Source organism: Thamnophis sirtalis, unplaced genomic scaffold, assembly GCF_051295495.1.
Source record: "Thamnophis sirtalis isolate CommonGarterSnake01/CBP01778 unplaced genomic scaffold, rThaSir2_p1.2 scaffold_4, whole genome shotgun sequence".
NCBI lineage: Eukaryota > Metazoa > Chordata > Lepidosauria > Squamata > Natricidae > Thamnophis > Thamnophis sirtalis.
In genome coordinates, this window is record NW_028261384.1 from 125,173,456 (window position 1) to 125,194,535 (window position 21,080).

At 44.1% G+C, this 21,080-nt stretch overlaps 1 protein-coding gene across 1 annotated transcript; it reads right to left on the reverse strand.

Annotated features, from left to right (window-relative positions):
• Positions 1–10,410: 10,410 nt before the first annotated feature.
• On the reverse strand, positions 10,411–16,682 carry LOC148046396 (C-type lectin LmsL-like). Its single transcript, XM_087714119.1, has 6 exons — positions 16,526–16,682; positions 15,362–15,439; positions 15,104–15,195; positions 14,832–14,972; positions 12,399–12,513; positions 10,411–10,712 (listed from the first exon to the last, which is right to left on the reverse strand). The coding sequence occupies exons 1-6, from the start codon at positions 16,614–16,616 to the stop codon at positions 10,645–10,647; spliced, it is 585 nt and encodes a 194-aa protein (XP_087570245.1). The 5' UTR covers positions 16,617–16,682; the 3' UTR covers positions 10,411–10,644.
• Between the last annotated feature and the right edge of the window lie 4,398 nt (positions 16,683–21,080).

The following is a 21,080-nucleotide window of genomic DNA, read 5'->3' on the forward strand; positions in this document are numbered from 1 at the left end:
CGAGCTGTTGAGTTACCAATGAGCCCCAAAGACTGTGAATCTCACCAAAGATTAACATAATAGCAATAGCAATAGCAATAGCAGTAGACTTATATACCGCTTCATAGGCCTTTCAGGCCTCTCTAAGCGGTTTACAGAGAGTCAGCATATTGCCCCCAACAATCTGGGTCCTCATAACAATAACAATAACAATAACAATAACAATAACAGCAACAGCAACAGCAACAGCAACAGCAACAGCAACAGCAACAGCAACAGCAACAGCAACAGCAACAGCAACAACAATAACAATAATCATCATCATCATCATCATCATCATCATCATCATCATCATCATCAAATTACGGCACAATTCAGTAGCACAAATAATCCATTGGAATTTGTGTAAAAATTATAATATTAAAACAGCAACAAACTGGTGGGAACATCAGCCTGAAAAAGTCACCGAAAATCAGATGGTCAAGATCTTGTGGGATTTCCGTATACAAACCGACAAAATACTGGCGCATAATACACCAGACATCACACTGGTTGAGAAAAATAAGGTCACAATCATAGACATCGCAATACCAGGTGATAGCAGGGTCGCCGAGAAGGAACATGAAAAAATCGCAAGATACCAGGACTTAAAAATTGAAATTCAACGACTATGGCACAAACCAGCAGTGGTAATTCCAGTGGTAATTGGCGCACTGGGTGCTATTCCAAAAGCACTGGAATTACATTTAAAACAGTTAAAAATTGACAAAATCACCATCAGTCAAATGCAAAAAGCCGCACTGCTTGGATCTGCACGCATATTACGAAAATACGTTACGACGTCCTAGGCCCCTGGGTGGGGCCCGACTAGTAACCAATGCCAAATCCGGCGAAACAACTGGCCGCTGTGATACAATTGTATAATAATAATAATAATAATAATAATAATAATAATAATAATAATAATAATAATAATAATAATAATAATAATAATAATAATAATAATAATAATAATAATACCACCACCACCACCACCTAGGTCCTTGGTTGAAACTCAAGCAGTTGAGCTACCAACCAGCCCCAAAGGCTAGGAATCTCCCCAAAGATGATGATGGTGATGATGATGATGATGATGATGATGATGATGATGATGATGATGATGATGATGATGATTTGTATACTTGTATACTTTATTTGTATGCCACCCTTTTCCCTGAGGGGACTCAGGGCGGCTCACATTTCAGGGAGAGGGGAAGACAAACAAGTTACAACAAGAAGACAGTACATTGTTAAAAAAAGAGAGAGAAAAGCACAACAGTCATACCATTCGGGTGGGGTTAAAGTCATTAGCCTCAGGCCTGCTGGGACAGCCAGATTTTAAGGGCAGCGCGGAAGGTCTGGAGGGTGGTGAGGGTCCGGATCTCCACGGGGAGTTCGTTCCAGAGGGACGGAGCAGCCACCGAGAAGGCTCTCCTCCGGGTAGTTGATGGAATTCGGAGGAGGCCTAGTCTATGCGATCTTATTGGTCTAGTGGAGATAATTGGCAGCAGGCGGTCTCTCAAGTACCCAGATCCAATACCATGAAGGGCTTTGTAGGTGACAAGTAGCACCTTGAAGCGCACCCGGAGATCAACAGGCAGCCAGTGCAGCTCACGGAGGATAGGTGTTACGTGGGTGAAACGAGGTGCACCCACGATCGCTCGCGCGGCCGCATTCTGGACCAGCTGAAGTCGCCGAATGCTCTTCAAGGGCTGCCCCATGTAGAGCACATTGCAGTACTCCAGCCTAGAGGTCACAAGGGCACGAGTGACTGTTGTGAGAGCCTCCCGGTTCAGGTAGGGGTGCAACTGGTGCACCAGGCGAATCTGGGCAAATGCCCCCCTGGTCACAGCTGACAAATGGTGTTCAAAAGTCAGCTGTGGGTCCAGGAGGACTCCCAAGTTGCGGACCCTGTCTGAGGGGCGTACAATTTGACCCCCCAGCCTGAGAGATGGAACACTTGGCCAATTAGTGGGAGGGAAGCACAACAGCCACTCGGTCTTATCTGGATTGAGTACAAGCTTGTTAACCCCCATCCAGTCTCTAACAGCTTCAAGGCCCTGGCTCATCGCTTCATTGAGTTGGCACGGGGCGGACAGATACAGCTGTGTATCGTCCGCATATTGGTGGTATTTTATCCCATGCCATCGGATGATCTCTCCCAGCGGTTTCATGTAGATATTAAAAAGAAGGGGGGACAGGACCGAACCCTGCAGCACCCCATACGTTAGGGGCCTAGGGGTCAATCTCTGCCCTCCGACTAACACCGACTACGACCTGTCCAAGAGGTAAGAGGAGAACCACCGTAGGACAGTGCCTCCCACCCCCACCTCCCGCAGTCGTCGCAGAAGGATACCATGGTCGATGGTATCGAAAGCCGCCGAGAGGTCAAGGAGTACCAGGATGGAGGCGTGGCCTCCATCCCTGGCTCTCCAGAGATCATTGGTCAATGCGACCAAAGCGGTTTCTGTGCTGTAGCCAGGCCTGAAGCCTGACTGGAATGGATCAAGATAACTGGCTTCCTCCAAGGACCGCTGGAGCTGAAAGGCCACCACCTTCTCAACAACCTTCCCCACAAAGGGGAGGTTGGAGACTGGACGATAGTTGTTTAGTACGGCTGGATCCAAGGATGGTTTCTTCAGGAGGGGTCTCACCACCACCGCCTTTAATGTGGGGGGAAAGACCCCCTCCCGTAAGGAGGCGGCAACAACCGCCTGGATCCAGCCCCGTGTCACCTCCCTGCTGTTAACAACCAGCCAGGAGGGGCACGGGTCCAGCACGCATGTGGAGGCACTTACAGCTCTCATCACCTTGTCCACATCCTCAGAGGTAACAGCTTGAAAATCAATCCAGCGATGGTTTGCCAGATTATCTCTTAGTGCCTCAGGTGGTTCTGCAGGATTGGAGTCCAGGTCTGCCCGAAACCGAGCAACTTTGTCCGCGAGGAATTGGACGTTATCCTCAGCCCTACCCTGCAAAGGATCCCCCGTATCCCTCCTATTTAGGAGGGAACAGGTTATCCTGAACAGGGCGGCTGGGCGCGACTCGGCAGACGCAATCAGAGAGGCAATATGTGTTCTCTTTGACGTCCTGATTGCCCTGATGTACTCTCTGATGCAAGCTGTTAAGAGTGCTCGGTTTGATTCGGATTTACTGGATCTCCATTTGTGCTCTAGGCGTCTCTTTCGGCGCTTCATCTCCCGGAGTTCCTCAGTAAACCAAGGGGCCCTCCTGGATCCACTGCCTCGGAGCGGCCGTAGAGGCGCAATCCAGTGTAGAGACTCTGTCGCTGCCGAATTCCAGGCAGCAACCAGAGTCTTCGCCGGACTGCAGGCGAGAGTATCAGGAATAACCCCAAGCTCCGTCTGGAACCCCAAAGGGTCCATAAGTCTCCTGGGGCGGAACCACCTGGTCGGTTCCTCCTCCCTACAGTGGGGGTTTGGTCTCCGGAAGTCAAGCCTCAGTAGGTAGTGGTCCGACCATGACAGGGGTAAGATCTCACTACCCCTCAGACCAAGATCGCAATTCCACTGCTCCGAGAGAAATACGAGGTCAAGTGTGTGACCCGCTGAGTGAGTTGGTCCCCGGATTACTTGGGTCAAGCCCATGGTTGTCATGGAAGCCATGAACTCCTGCGCTCCATCAGAGTGTTCATCGAGCGAAAGCAAATTGAACCATAAGCCTGGGGAACTCAACTGTCAGCTCGGCTACCGATTCGAGGAGCGAGGGGAGGGCTGCTGCAACGCAGTTGGGAGGCAGGTACGTTAGCAGCAAACGTACTTGAACCTTGAGGTCCAACTTCACCAGCAGGGACTCACACCCGACAAGCTCCGGAGCAGGGATCCTACGAGGAACTATCCGAGACTCTCGGATAACAAATGGCCACACCCCCACCCCTTTCCTGAGCTCTCGGCTGATGAAGCACCTGAAAACCCTCTGGGCACATCTCTACGAGGGGGACTCCTCCCTCCGGGCCCAGCCAGGTTTCAGTAATACATGCCAGGTCTGCCCTCTCGTCTAAAATTAAGTCCCGGACGAGAGGAGCCTTATGAACTACAGACCTGGCATTTAGCGACAGCAGCCTGAGACCAGGGTCCTGATTACTCACACCATCTGGCCTTGGAGTGGGACTCATAGGGCTGGAAGGAGGGATCTCTGTAACGTAGCGAGCCCTCCTTCCCCGGTAATGGCCAGCCCTAAAGTCCCGCCGTATCTGCCCCTCCCTGTTAAGACCGTAATGCTCCAGCCCACTCCCATGTCCGTAGTTCCACCAACCACCCCTATGGCTCCCGCATTCCTCGACAGGCCCTCCGAATCAAACACACTCATTCGTTCACCCAAGCAGTCCCCACGTAGTAATTAAAAACACGGAAAATACAGCAATAATAGGATAATAAAAGTGGGATCATTCACTCAATCACATGCATATCCAATACACTCACCATACAAGAATAATTGCGCAGGTATTAAAAGATGTAAAAAGTGTGCAAGTTCGGGTAAAGTCTGTGGATGGGTTCGTATGAAGTCCAGTCCGGTGGATTCGCAGAGATATAAAGAGGGGGAAAGATTTTGTCTTCCCTCTTCTTGCGTAATAGATGGTAAAAATGGTGTAAGTAGTCTTGGGATAGGAGCACCAAAGGGGCTAAGACGGAGTCTCTTAACAGCAACGGGCTGTTCATCATCATCATCATCATCATCATCATCATCATCATCATCATCATCATCATCTACACGGCTATGGATGAAGCATGTAACATTGGCATCGGGGCACTTGACACCATGTCCAAGAATTTTACAAGATACATCAACAAATTGCAGCTTCCTGCAATAACACCAGCGGAACTGCAAAAAATTGAGCTACTCCGAACATCTTAAATTTAAAAAGGTACTTGGTTCATACCTAGGACGCTGGCAGCAAATCGTATCAACCATTAGCACCAGTCACTGGTATTGATAATGCATTTTTGAATGTTCAGTTGGCTGAGTTTCATGTTTAATGAATAAAGTATACAATAATAATAATAATAATAATGCAAGTAAAGATTTCAATCCCCAGATAGCAGAATTAAGATAGGGCTGGCATTACAATGAGAACAAATCAAGGGGAGCAATGTGTAGAGCTGACATATTTCTCAGGTAAGTCAACTCTTCTTACCTAGTGTCCTTGATGAATCAAGCCTTCATCCTTGATGAACCAGCCAGGACTATCAGGAAAATAAGGGTTGGGTTGTTTGTTTGTTTTTAATTTAGAGTCACCCCATAAGACAGAGGAATGGAGCCCATAGGTTCCATAGAGTTTTCCTCATTCAAAACTGCAGGCGTCCTCTCTGTCTTTGTTTCTGTATCTGTGTTTTTTTTATAATAGCCTTTAGGAGAAATGGTTAGCTTTCCATAAGGAAAAAGCTGGATAACTGTTCTCCAGTATATTATTTAATTTTTTTTTCTCACCTGTTATACCCTTTAGGAAAAATGGTTAGCTTTCCAGGAAGGCAATGTTGCATAACCGTTCTCCAGTTGTAATTTAATCCAGTGATAGCTAACCTTTTTGCCCTCGCGTGCCAAAAGCATGCACATGCTCATGACAGAGCATGTGCATGTGCCCAAACCCATAATTCAATGTGTGTGCGACACCCCCACTGTGCACTCCACTCCCTTCACATTTGTGTGAGACACACCTCTGTGCTCCACGTGCATGCACACATGACACCCCCCCCACATTCCCCATTTTGGGCCTCCCAGGCCTCCCAGAAGCCTTCTGGAACCAAAAATGGGCCCCAGGGTTGGTGGGCACACCACATCCCACCTGCAAACCATTTTGGGTCTAGCAGCCCTCCCTGAAGCCTCCTGGAACCAAAAATGTGCACCACGGGACGGCACACCACATCCCATCTGCAACATGTTTTGGGCCTAGCAGGCCTCCCAGAAGCCTCCTGGAACCAAAAATGGGCCCCAGGGGGGCGGGCACACCACATCCCACCTGCAACCCTTTGTGGGCCTAGCAGGCCTTCCTAAAGCCTCCTGGAACCAAAAACGGGACGCATGCACAGCAAAGACCCAAAAATCAGCTGGCCAGTGGGAGGCGTGCATACATGTGCAGTGGAGCTGAGCTGGTGCGATGGATCACATGTTCACAGAAGGGCTCCATAGGTTTGCCATCACGGATTTAGTCTTTCCAAAACTGTTACTCACCAGATGCCTCACAACAAACCTGTCACCACAAACAGACTACTGAAAGGTGATGTTCTAACATATCTGCTAAGCAGCAAGATGTAGAAAATGCCATTCCTCTCAAGACAGAATTCCAGTCCAGCAAGCGGTCCAGAGAATTTCTCTTGCTCCTTGTGAGGAGACCACAAGATAGCAGTCCCTGGCAGATTTAGAGTTCTGCGAAATGATGAAATAACTACATCATTAAGACCACAGTCTGTACTTTTAAGGACACTCAATATACAAGTCTTTTAAGCTGCTTTTAAGGAAACTGGGGGACACGGTGGCTCAATGGTGAAGACGCTGAGTTTATTGATCAGAAAAGTTGGCAGTTTGGCAGTTCGAATCCCTAGTGCTGCATAACGGAGTGAGCTCCCATTACTTGTCCCGGCTTCTGCCTATCTAGCAGTTCGAAAGCATGTAAAAATGCAAGTAGAAAAAATAAGAAACCACCTTTGGTGGGAATGAAACAGTGCTCCATGCACTGTTTCACTGTTTCATTCCACATGACTACAGAGACGTCTTTGGGCAGCGCTGGCTGTTCGGCTTTGAAACGGAGATGAGCACCGCCCCCTAGAGTCAGGAACAACTAGCACATATGCACAAGGGGAACCTTTAAGAAAACTGAGTTCGCCTGCTTCCTTCTCTAATCATTTTCATAAATGGTCTGTTAGCTGCTTTTCAGCTATTCAATATCGCTGGAGAATTGATAACTTTCTGCCCCTTTCTGGGAATCAGTAAATGTCTGATTCCAGGGAATTTACTGATAGAGAAGGTTAATGATCTTCTGGCCCCTGATTGGTTCAGTTGCATAACTTCAGGACTTATTATTGACAGCAATAATAAGGGTTGTCTGATTAAAAACAAAGCAAGGCTATGGCACACACTTGAAAGAAAATCGGGAAACCTATATTTGTGCAGTCTGCCTGGCAAAAACAAAAAGTGTTTATTCACAGAGAATATTCACCTGTAGCACTTCTACCTGTTCTAGGTGGTTAGAGAACTGACAGCAGTAACAAAGAGTTAGACCTCCTGCATACCTCAGCTAGAAGTCAGAAATAGGGTTGGCAGCATGAGTTTCAGCCGGTACGCCCCGGAAAAGGTCTACCAGTTGGAGCTGGGAGCAGCAGCCACCATACTGGAATGGTGTTTTCGTGGGCCCACCCCCCGCCTGCATTCCTTATCTGCTTTTAAGTCAACCGGGTCATTTATTCACACATGCGTAGCATTTGGCACCTCCGCGACCTCCGCCGAGCAGCTAGAGCGTCGCAGGACGGTGGGTGTGCATAGGTGCGCAGCGCACGTGCCCGAGGTGGACGCCTGGTCCCGTCACAGCATACTGGTGCAACGGGATCCGGAACCCACCACTGATTGTAAGAACAGAATGTGTATTAGATAATTCCTGGAGCATTCATTACCAAAGGCTTAGGAATAGGGATGGCTAGAGACCAACAAGACACATTTTTAGATTTCCTAAAATGTTTATTAGATGATATTTATTATATATCCCTCCTTGTTCCATCTTCTGCTTTAGTAAAATTGTATAAAGTTTTTCTTGATCTTTTATTCTGGCGTTTTGCTGGCTGGGAGCCCTTTTGCTGAAGCACTTCAATAAAAAGAAACAAAACCTGCACATCGTGTCTGGTATGCTTCATTGGCTTCAGCACCAGGTTCAGACACTAATTGGGGACAACATGGTGTAGTGGTTAGAATGCAGTATTGCAGGCCGACTCTGCCCACACCCAGGAGTTCGGTTCTGACCAGTTGGCTCAGCTTTCCATACTTCTAAGGTTGGTAAAATGAGGACCCACATCATTGGGGGAAATATCCTCACTCTGCAAATCACTTAGAGTGGGCTGTAAAGCACTATGAAGTGATATACAGTAAGAGTCCGGGTGCTAATGTTATTGGTATTTGTATAGAAGGGAAGATAATGTTTCTTCTGCTTCTAGCTCACCACTTGCTTAAAAAATGGGGCATCAAAAATTGGGTAAGCGTTTACAAAATTAAAGACAGGTCATGATTGCAAAGTTCAGGGACCTGATTAAAGGACAGGGCACAGAAAGGGGAGTAGAGGCAAGCAGGATAAGGGAAAGTAAAGACTCTTAAGTCCCAACCTGTCTCAATCTCATTCAGCACGCCATTAACCTTTTTCAGAGGCAGAGATATAAAAGGGATGCAGGTAAAACAGGAACTAGCAGGGCAGGTTTGATCTAGGAAGTGATGTGTACAATCTTTTTCCTTCCCCTTTGATAACATCTCTTCTGTTTTAAACTTAAGATGTGACTTTTTTTGGTTGATTCTTGATTCAGAATTTCCTTCTACGGGACTTTACCTATGTTAATGATGGCTAACCTCTTTGTCATCACGTGCCAAAAGTGTGACTCCCCCATGTTTCCACCCACCCACCCCTTGCATGTGCCCCCCTCCCCACGTGCATGCACAGCAGAGACTTGAAGAGCAGTTGGCTGGTGGGAGGTGCATGTGTATGCATGGTGGAGCTGGGCTCGGGTGCCCACAGAGAGGGGTTTGCCATCACCGACCTATGCCAACTTTTTGTAAATATTGTGGTTATGTGGGATTCACTAGTAGCTCTGCCCTTCAACAATTTGTAAGTTGGAAAAGCAGGTTGGTGCTTCGGTTTTAGTCATGATGGCCATCTTGATGGGGTTTTTTTTTAAACCATTGCTCCTACAGTGGCTAAGATGTTGAACTTGTCGATCAGAAAGGTTGTGAGTTTGGCGGTTCAAATCCATAGCTCTGCATAACAGAGTGAGCTCCTGTTACTTGCCCCAGCTTCTGCCAACCTAGCAGTTTGAAAGAATATAAAAATGCAAGTAGAAAAATAGGGACCACCTTTGGTGGGAAGGTAACAGCGTTGTGCGCGCTTTCGGCATTTAGTCAAGCTGGCTACATGACCCCAGAGACGTCTTTGGACAACGCTGGCTCTTCGGCTTTGAAACAGAGATGAGCACTACCCCTTAGAGTTGGGGATGACTAGCACAGGTGAGGGGAACCTTTACCTTTATAATTTACTATTTGGTTGAAACCAAAGCCCTAGATTCATTTACAGAATTCCACTCACTCACTGGTTTAGGTATGTGGACAATACTTGGGTCAAGATCAAAACAGAGGAATTAGAAGCATTTACCAAACATACCAACTCTGTGGACAGATTCATCAAATTCACACAAGAAGATGTTAAGGAAAATAGTCTAGCCTTCCTGGACCATGCAGTACACATTGAGGAAAACAGAAGCCTTAACGTTGGACGTTTACAGAAAATCCGTACACAGAGAGCAATATTTACATTTTGATTCTCACCACCCACTGGAGCATAAAAAGGGAGTCATCAGAACCCTACACCACCATGCTGAAGGCCTGCCTATCAGCAAAGATGGGAAAGGAAAGGAACTAAAACACACCAAGGAAGCCCTCAGAATGTGTGGCCATCCCAAGTGAGCCTTCATCAAATCTAAAAAAAAAAGAAAAAAAACCAACAGGAGTCCTCCCATAACAGACACTGAAGAGAACAATAAAAGAAGCAACGTTATCATTCCATATGTTGCAGGAATATCAGAAAAGCTCAGGAAGCTCTTCAGCCAATGCAACATACATGTACACTTCAAACCCAAGGATACACTAAGGCAGATGCTTGTCCCACCCCTAGATAAAACACCCAGAAACAAAGTGAGCAGAATGGTATATGCCAGTGACAGCTAACATTTTTGTTGTTGCGTCCACACCCATAATGTGCACCCACAGCCATAATGCAACACATACACACACACACACACGTGTGCCCCTCCCCTCTATGCATGCATGCACAACCCCCCTGTCCTCCCTCAGCCCCCCTGCATATGTGCCTGTGACCCCCCCTTGTGCCCCCTTTGGGCCTAGTGGGCCTCCCTGCAGCCTCCTGGGAGCAAAAATGGGCAGTGGGGGGGGCACAGTGAATCCCCTGAGCTTCCCCCTCCCCATGCATGCTCTCTCAACCCCCATCCCCACCCCACGCGTGTGAGTTCTCTGTCACATGCGCCCCTCCCCTGTGCATGTGCGGCGGAGACCCACCACTGGAGGAAACACTTGGATTTGTGGCAGCCAAAAAACAGCTTCCACTCCATCTATCCCACCAAATGTTGCCATACCATGACTCGAATGGCATAAAATATACTCAGAAATGTATACATGTGCTGTAGAGAGTTTATTTGTATTGTATTGCCGCCGAGAAAAATCAGGAGAACAGGGTAATGGTAAAGTTGTCTATTCTAACAGGAAATGTGGATAGGGAAGAGAGAAGATCTGGCATGTCATTCTTGATGATTCAGAGGCAGTAAAAATCAACAGGGTGTCGATCAAATTTCCAAGTATTTCATAGTTGGTACTGGTCACGTCACAGCTGCTGTCGTCCAAAGGGCTCTACTGCTGATACTTACAGATGTAAGCGTTAAGAGCTTCACATGCCCTATCATTCCACTCTTTAAAATCTGCAATGCAAAAGACAGGTCAGAAGTTGCTTCTTAATTCCTTCAACCATGACCTAGAAAATATTGTCGGCCTTTAAATTTCATGAAAAAATCTCCATTGACCCCAGGATAATTTCCTAGGAAGAGCAAAAAGAATGTTGCTTTCCAGAAAATAAATGGAGAACTGGAGACAATTATTGATATCCCCCCTAAAAAAAAATTGAATTGTCATTGTAAAAGTAAAAGTACCCCTTCTTATGGCAGAAAGAGATACAGGAATCAGGACAAAGGGAAGAGGAAGGGAAGGTAGAGGAGAGGAGAGGAATTCCTATAAATCTTTTTTCCCTGATCTCACAATTCCAAACCACTTTTTTATTTAGAAGTGAGAGATGTAGTTCCTGACCTTAATTGCCCCTGATTATTAAACTAGCTGAAGAAATTTCCTGAGGTAAAAATAGAATATGGAATACATTCACTACAGATACACCAATGAACGCCTAAATAAGTGAAAGTAAGTGAAGAGCTGAATTGATCCAAAACATTTACGCAAGGGCAGGAAAGATCCCACTAAGGTCTTGCACAGTAAAAATTACAAACAAAAAAATCATTTAACTAATAATTGTCCTGCCCTTTCATTACACTTCGGACCTGCTCTGAGGAATAATTGTCCTGCCTATCAGGGATGGGTTCTGGCTGCTGCTACTGCCAGTTTACTCAGGGACGATGTGCATGCTCAATACTAAAAAAAATGTTTCTGCACATGGGCAGAAGCAAAAAACAAGATGGTAGCGCCAATGGCGCCTCAGATAGAAGCGGTTTCAGGGGCATGGCAGGCTGAGTTACTACTCGGCTGAACTGGTCCAAACCGATAGGAATCCACCTCTGGTGCCTATCATACTTTTACTAACAAGAGGGCCAGTTTTGAACATTTAATAGGACATATCATGTTATTTCAAAGTATTTAGACCAGTTTTCTCCATCTCACTGCTTTCAAGATCTGTTGAACCTCCATTTGTGGTGAAAAGATTACTCCGATGCATCTAGTGGGTACCAGTTTTGGAAAGGCTGAATTATATCTGGAGAAGAGTTATCCAGCTTTGCCCACATGGAATGCTAACCATTTCCCCTAAAGGCTATTAGAGAAAAAACAGACTACATTATATCTGGAAAACATTAATTCCGCTTTTTCCTCATGGATAGCTAACCATTATTCTTAAAGGCTATTATAAGAGAGAGGGAGGGACATCTTTAGTTTTGAATTATTCCTCTGACTTATGAGATGAGTCCATGCTGTTTAAAAAAAAACTTTAATTTTTCTGATTGGCTCTGATTTGAAAACTTGGCTCATCAGAGGAGAGTAGGGGAGGGGAAGGGAGAAGATGGGAGGGGAGGAATGAAAGAGGAGAAGGAGGGGAGGGGCGGAGGGAGGGGAAGGGAGAGGAAACAGTTGGGGAACTGTGGAACAGTTTATGTAGCTTTGCCCTCATGGAAAGCTAGCCATTTCTCCTAAACGCTTTTATTTAAAAAATGAGATATTGAGAGTGAGGATATCTTTAGTTTTGAATTATGGAAAACTCCATGAAACATATGGTTTCCATTCCTCTGGCTTATAGGATAACTCCAAGTTAAACAAACCAACCCTTGTTTTCCTGAAGGCCCTGAGTACATGGTTCATCAGGGACCACCAACTAAGATGCGTTAACTTACTTGTCGAATGAAACATCTCCACACAATGTTCATTCCCATTAGTGTGGTCTGGCTGTAATCCTGCCCAGGATTTGTAATTGAAAGTGGATTCATCAGCCCATCTCCATCGCCCTTTCTGTTGATGAAGGACAGACCAAGATCACATATTAAGAAGGTAAGTAACCACCTGGGATGATAAACTACACAGATTAGCCAAAAGAGTTGAGTGATGGGCAGTTCTTAGATACTAGCTATGATGAACAAGTTCAAGCAATCTTCCCAGCGATAAAGTGACAAATTTGTAGCACACATCCATTAAGATAAAAAAAATAACAAGGCATCATATCATGACCAATTCATGACAGTGAATGTGGTGGAAATTTATATATGTTGCATCTGACATTCAGCTCTATGAAATTTTAGTGTGCAGAGCTGAACTTTGTTAAATATTTTGGGCTACCATTCTTCCCCCACCATTCATATTTACCTTAAAAGTAGAAGTGGAAAGCCGCTTGCAATGAACTTTTGTTATTATACCTTCAGGATGAGATGGTCTTTCCTTCAAAAAAAGGGTGTGTGAAATACCTAGCACTGCTATTTTGTCATAATTTAGACTATTCTTGGTATCATTGCAATCAGTGCAGGATGTAGACTAGTGAGGACCTAAGCTAAGGGAAGCTCAGAGGGGCAATTTTTTAGAGATATGTTATGTGTCAGAAATGTATCTGAAATCTAAAATGTAGCTAAACAGGACTGTGGGACAACACAGCACACACACACATGCACATTTGTGTGTGTGTGTGTTGTGCGTGTTTTGTGTTATCCCATAGTTAATATCTATGAACACACAGACTTTAATAGTAAGTAATGGTAAGTGAAAAATACAAATTATTTTCAAAAGAAAGTGTATGCTGATTATATATTTTTCATTTGTCTTGCTGGATAACTCTCATAGATTATAATAGTATACTTTGCAAATAGATACCATATAAATAAGAAAAAAGTATGCATAAGAGAAAAAAGGAAAAATAAATAAATAAATAAATGTCTTCATCTCATATCTCAGGACATAATAAAGCTTCATAATTAGAGCAGAGCAGAGCAGAGCAGAGCAGAGCAGAGCAGAACAGAACAGAACAGAACAGAACAGAACAGATAGGAACAACTGAGTTAGAAGGGTTGTAGTCCAGTTCACTGCTTAGGCAGGAAACCCTACACCACTTCAGACAAATGGTTATCCAACATCTTCTTAAAAACATCCAGAGTTGGAACATTCACAACTTCTGGAGGCAAGTTGTTCCACTGATTAATTGTTCTAACTTTCAGGAAATCTCTCCTGAGTTCTAAGTTGCTTCTCTCCTTGATTAGTTTCCACCCATTGCTTCTTGTCCTAGCCCCAGGTGCCTTGGATAATAGCTTGCCTCCCTCTTTTTTGTGTCAACCCCATCTTAATGAGTTCATAATTTTTTTTACTTCTATTTTTAAACATCAGCAAAAAAATTATTTAAATAATTTTGACTACACAAGAATTTAATACCAACAGTAGCACCACCTAAATTTCTGAAACCCAAAAAGAACAAATTCGGAAGGTTGTCCAGATGATGCTGGCCTGAACTGTAGCTTATTTAGTTTGCGCCTAAATCCAGCACTGACTGCATTTAAAAGCATCAACAAATAATCTCAGATTCTAGCAATACATTAACCACAGCAAGCAAAATAACCAAATTTATTATGGATCTGCCATCGGACAGTGGTCATCATGTTGTTGAATAGGATCCCCAATGTCCAATGACAGGTATGGCACAAGAAGAAGAAGAAGAAAATTGCAGTGAAAAATGCAATATGTAGACCAGGTATGTGTATGTATGTGTATATATACCGTATTTTTGTAGTATAAGACGCACCTTTTTCTCTCTCAAAAAAAGAGGGTGAAAATCTTGGTGCATCTTATACACGGAATACAGCACTTTTTTGCATCCGGAAACCCTGCTCCCTTCACCAAAATGGCTGTGCATAGCCTCTAGGAAGCTTTCAGAGAGCTCCTAGGGGCTGGGGAAGGCAGAAGTGAGCAAAAAATGGGCTGTTTTTTGCTCAATTTTTACCCCACCCCACCCTCCAGGAGCATGCTACAAGCCTCCCAAAGGCTATTCATGCCCTTTAAAAAAAACAAAAAACAGGCCTGTTTTCACAAAAATCGGGCCGTTTTTGGGAGGTTTGCAAAGCGCAAAATCTTTTTTTATTTTATTTGCCTCTTCAAAACCTTGGTGCGTCTTATATTCTGGTGCGTCTTATACTGCGAAAAATGTGGTGTGTGTGTGTATATATGTATGCATGTGTATATGTTTGTATGTGTGTGTGTGTACACATACATATACATACATACACACACACACACACACATGCACATACATACATACATATCCATACCAATGAAATGAAACATGTCAGACTCACCTCGGAGACATCACGGAGCCCTATCCAGACATTGCTAGCTAAATTCTGTTTGTCTTTGGTGTATACAGACACTAGTGCAGCTTCTTGGCGGCTGAGAATAGAGGCCAGATGATATCCAGGGCCATAGCTCTGGCACTCCATCTAGGAGCAAATAAAGGACAAGAAGACGGCTCATGCGTGAAATTGTCTCAGAATTCAAACAATATTGCCATATTGGTTTCTCAACAACCCTTTCACCGCACCAGGACTGAGGGGAAAAAAATGGTCCTTACCTCAGCATCATCCCAACTTAGTTTTGCATCAAAATATCCGTAGCAGTTTCCCTGTTTCTTCAACCAGTCATTGGGGCATTTTGAAGCCTTTGCTGCAAAGGAGACAAAAGGACAAGCATATTCATTTCATTGGACCAACTCAGCAGTACAGTTTCAGGATCCTTGGTCTATATAGGAGGATACAAAAAAACCGTCTTACTTATCTAAATTGTTTAATTTGCTAAATTTTCCATATCGTGATTAAATTTGGGTCCTCACCTCCCCAAAAAGGATTGGTGATCAAGATTCCAAGGCAGTAGAGGCCGATGTAGAAAGAGAATCCCATCTTCTGGATGCCTTTTAGGAGCAAAAAGAAGTAGTTGTAATAGAAGAATTAATAGAGTAGCCTTCATATTAGCTTGCTTATTTTGGAGTTCCATCATTGAATTCTGGATCAAGTCCACTGGCAAACTTTGCGGTTGCGGTGCCTAGCATACAATACAACCCAAGGAAAACATTATTGCTACTTTTTGTTTTTATTTATTTGATTTAGCAACAGCAATAGCAGTTAGACTTATATACCGCTTCATAGGGCTTTCAGCCCTCTCTAAGCGGTTTACAGAGTCAGCATATCGCCCCCAACAATCTGGGTCCTCATTTCACCCACCTCGGAAGGATGGAAGGCTGAGTCAACCTTGAGCCGGTGAGATTTGAACTGCTGAACTGCAGATAACAGTCAGCTGAAGTGGCCTGCAGTACTGCACCCTAACCACTGTGCCACCTCGGCTATTATTGTTTACAAGATAATAACTATAAGATTAAACATGAGTATGAATGAAATGGGTATGAATAAATGGGGACAGTAGGACAGGGACGGTAGGCACGTTGTGCGCTTATGCACGCCCCTTACGGACCTCTTAAGAATAGGGTGAGGTCAATAGTAGACAGTTTAAGGTTAAAGTTTTAGGAGTTTTACTTCAAAAAATTCTCTCCTTACAGCAATGCCAGATCACTGCACAGAGAGCAGAAAATATTGAAACAGAAGGGTGTTTTTCTGCAATTTAGATAAATCCCTGAGCAAATTCATAACTTAAGTGATATTAACAGAACAAAATAACAGAGTTGGAAGGGACCTTGGAGGTCTTCCAATCCAACCCCCTGCTCTGGCAAGAAACCATAAACTTTTCCAGACAAACAGTTAATCAGTCTCTTCTTATAAACTTCCAGTGTTGGGGCATTCACAACTTCTGGAGGCAAGCTGTTCCACTGATTAATTGTTCTAACTGTCAGGAATTTTTCTTTAGTTCTAAGTTGCTTCTCCCCTTGATTAGTTTCCGCCCATTGCTTCTTGCCCTGCCCTCAGATGTTTTTTTGAGAATAGCTTGACTCCCTTTTCTTTGTGGCAGCCCCTGAGATATGGGAACATATCTCATCAATACTTACCAAGGATGTTTCGGCCTCGCACTTTGCAAAGTTGTTCAACTGGGGACGTTGTGCTGGTGGACTGGTGGACTCTCACTTCCTGAGCAACCATTAAATAGTCTCTAGATTTACAAATTTCTTCAAGGATTTCCTGGTCCACTATCTTCTTTTTCCCATAACTGAGATAAAAGCAAGTGAAGCCTAGTTTGAAAGACAGTTGGCTAATATTTCCTTAGGTGAAGAAAGAGTTATCAAAATATACACCCATTAACTCTAGTGGGAAACAAACACTATGACTTATTAATCATTTGTCACCTTCACTTGTTTACTTTATTCTATTGGTTTAGGTTTCATGGTTTTCAGCTTGTATTATATCAAACTTTAACACACTTGCAGAAGCACCAATCCTTCCGTCAGATTTGACCTGAGAAAAACACACTTTGCTTCCTCTGGGTGTGTGTGTGTGTGTTTGATAGACTCCCCAAGTTATGTCTACTAGAGCAAATAAAATTACAATTGCAAATCTCCTGGATCACCAAACTAACAAATTTTGTCAGAAGCAAATCGACGGCCTATAAAGAAAATATATACAAAATGTTCTACCGCTGGCATCTCCCTCCGACAAGACTGGCAAAAATTTCCTCAAAATTATCGGCCAAATGATGGAAATTTAAAACAACGCTGGGCACGTACTTCCACATGTGGTGGACGTGTCCGGTTGCTAAGACGTATTGGAAGCGAACGCTAAGATGGCTGAATGAAATCATGTCAACTAAATTAAGTCTTAAGCCGGAAATCTTTCTATTAGGGATAACAGATCAAAAAATATGTAAAACCAATCAATACCTTCTCGTCCACATCTTGATGGCGGCAAGAATCGCTTATGCGCAGTGCTGGAAGAGTGAAAATGCCCCCACTAGCACAATGGTGATGAACAAAATCTTAGAATTAGCAGAAATGAACAAATTGACAATGCGGATTAACGATAAAGAAGATACAGACTTTTATAAAGTCTGGGAGAAATTGTACAAATGGCTTGATGAGACAGTGAAAATTCAGATATAAAAGGAGATAGCTGACTAACTTAAAACGATCTAAGCAACAACTTAAATAAACAATATACAAAGACAGAGGGACAAATGAGAGTAGAAATGTATTAGAGGTGAGAATTCACCGTTGAGTAACACCATTAGACCACAACGTTGGAATAACTTGAAAAGCTGACAGGAAATCCGTTATAACTACCTGCATGGAATTAGCAACCTAGTTTCATACTAGGTAAGGCGAGATGAGCAATGGGAGATGAAAATATGTAAAGAGCTTTATCTATGTTTGCATCTTGTATTTTGTAAATCTTGCCTTTTTTATATAACTTTCAAATAAGGGAAAAAAAGAAAAGAAAAAGAGAACCAGGTCATCCTCTGAAGAGGAGAATATGTAAATACAACAACGATTAGAGTGGATGGAGGGAGGAGTAGAAGGAAAGACAGGAAGGAGAGGAGAAAGGAGAGGAATAGGAGAAAGGGAAAGGCAGAGGAAGAATGGGAGGGAATGTAAGAGTAGGAAAGAGGGGAGGAATGGGAAGAAGAGGGGAAGGTTAAAGGGGAGGAAGGGGAAGAAGAGAAGGGAAAGGAGAGGAGGAAAGAAGGAAGGAGAGAAGGAGAAGAAAGGGGGGTAGGAAGGAAGGAGGGAAGGAGGGAGGGAAGCAAGGAGGGAAGGAAGGAGAGAAGGAGAGAAGAATGGAGGGAAGGAAGGAGGGAAGAAAGGAGAGAAGAAAGGAGGGAAGGAAGGAGGGAATGTAGGAGAGAAGGAAGGGGGAAGGAAGGAGGAAAGGAAGGGGGAAAGGAAGGAGAGAAGGAGAAAAGAAAGGAGGGAAGGAAGGAGGGAAGGAGAGAAGGAGGTAGGGAAGGAAGGGGAGTAGCAGAGAAGAAACGAGGGAAGGAAAGAGGGAGGGAGGGAAGAAGATGACTGTAGTTTTTGATGTTTAAAATGATTTTGTCATTATGGAAATGCCTCGAAATGTAGTCAAATGTAAAGCAAAACAGATGTTGATGTTGTATTGTTAAAAAAAAAAATTGTCAGAAGCTTCCTGTCTCTTGTGTAACAGGAGAACAACTCAGAAACAGAGCTGCCCAAAGAATTAAGGATATAGAAGCACAAAATGATATATCCTTAGTAAGATGGGTAACCTGAAATGGCTGAGCAAATGCAAATGTACATTTCAAGTAGACAGCTATTTGAAGTTACGACTGCCAAAACATCTCAGGGAGATATTTAAGCGAGGGAGATTTGAACAGCTTGACACCATGATCAGATATGGGAGATTCCATTCTATACCCGACAATGAGCGTGTCTGCATTTGCGGAACGGCAGAGGAAGAAGACCTGGCTCACATCCTATTTGATTGTTGCTCATATAAGGGGGTGAGAGACAGGTACCTTGCTCTATATACCAAACAAATGACCCACTGGAATCCCCATATCAAAACAACTTACCTTATGTGCGGCCAGAACTGGAAAATAACATTTAACACAGCAGAGTACTTAAACAAAATGGTTCGGTTGAGATCTGGATATATGGGACTGATTACAGGGGAGACACCAGTGACACCAGTACGGGTGTACTGGAGCCTGCCCGGAGTACCTGGTACCATTCCAGTACAGTGCTACGGAGGGCCCGCCCACACTCCTTACCAGTCTTTAAGCTCTTGGGCGCTTCCATGAAGACACATGGAGTGTACAGTGCCTGCGTGACACTCCACCGAGCAGCTGGAGCATCACAGAGGCGTCACTGGACGGTAAGATGCACGCGTACGCTACGTACGTGTGCACGCATGTTGCACGTGTTCATGTTTTTTTCGCCCTCCCCAGGCTCCAGAGGCTTTATAGGAGCCTGGGGAGGGTGAAAACAGCCACAAAAAAAATGGCCCTACAGGCAAACCACTTTTGCTCGTAGGGTCGTTTTTTTTGCCCTCCAGAGCCTTCAGGAAAGCCTCCGGAAGGCCCCTGAAGGCTCCAAAGGGCTAAAACCAGTCCTACGAGCAAACTAGAAGTCCATTCCTAAACTTAAGGCAGCTCAAGAACAAGCCTTAGCCACAAACTACATGAAGGCAAAAATTCAACATTCAGCAAATGTCGCCTCTGTAATGAGAAAGATGAGACAGTCGACCACTTGATCAGTGGGTGCAGCAAAATTTCACAAACTGACTACCTGCAACACCATGACCGTGTTGCTAAGATCATTCACTGGAAATTGTGCCAAAAGTTTGGATTTGAGAACAGCAAAAACCACTGGGACCATCAGGTTGAGAAGGTTTTAGAGAATGAGAAAGTCAAGATCTTGTGGGACTTCAGAATCCAGACTGACAGGCACTTGGCTCACAACACACCTGACATAACAATAGTTGGGGGGGGGGGAGTATGGTTCATTGACATTGCAATACCTGGAGATGCATGAATTGAAGATAATCAGCAAGAAAAAATCACAAAGTACCGGGACTTGCAAATTGAAGTTGAGCGACTGTGGGAAAAAAAATTGTGTGTTGTCCCGATTGTAATTGGAGCCCTTGGAGCAATACCTAAAGGGCTACCTCGGTATTTGGAAATTTTAAATTTATCAGACTTAAACATTCTGATTCTACAAAAAACCACCCTACTTGGAACACCTTATATCCTCCAACGTTACCTTAACAGTTCCTAGGTCCTTGGTTAGGACTCGAGCTGTTGAGCTACCAACCAGCCCCAAAGACTGTGAATCTCACCAAAGATTATCATAACAATAACAATAACAATAACAATAACAATAACAATAACAATAACAATAACAATAACAATAACAATAACAATAACAATAACAATAACAATAACAATAACAATAACAATAACAATAACAATAACAATAACAATAACAATAACAATAACAATAACAATAACAATAACAATAACAATAACAATAACAATAACAATAACAATACCACCACCACCACCACCACCACCTAGGTCCTTGGTTGAGACTCAAGCAGTTGAGCTACCAACCAGCCCCAAAGGCTAGGAATCTCACCAAAGATGATGATGATGATGATGATGATGATGATGATGATGATGATGATGATGATTTGTATACTTGTATACTTTATTTGTATGTCACCCTTTTCCCTGAGGGGACTCAGGGCGGCTCACATTTCAGGGGGAGGGGAAGACAAATAAGTTACAACAAGAAGACAGTACATTGTTAAAAAAAAAAAAGAGAGAAAAGCACAACAGTCATACCATTCGGGTGGGGTTAAAATCATTAGACTCAGGCCTGCTGGGACAGCCAGATTTTAAGGGCAGCGCGGAAGGTCTGGAGGGTGGTGAGGTTCCGGATCTCCACGGGGAGTTCGTTCCAGAGGGACGGAGCAGCCACCGAGAAGGCTCTCCTCCGGGTAGTTGCCAATCGACATTGGCTGGCTGATGGAATTCGGAGGAGGCCTAGTCTATGCGATCTTATTGGTCTAGTGGAGATAATTGGCAGCAGGCGGTCTCTCAAGTACCCAGATCCAATACCATGAAGGGCTTTGTAGGTGACAAGTAGCACC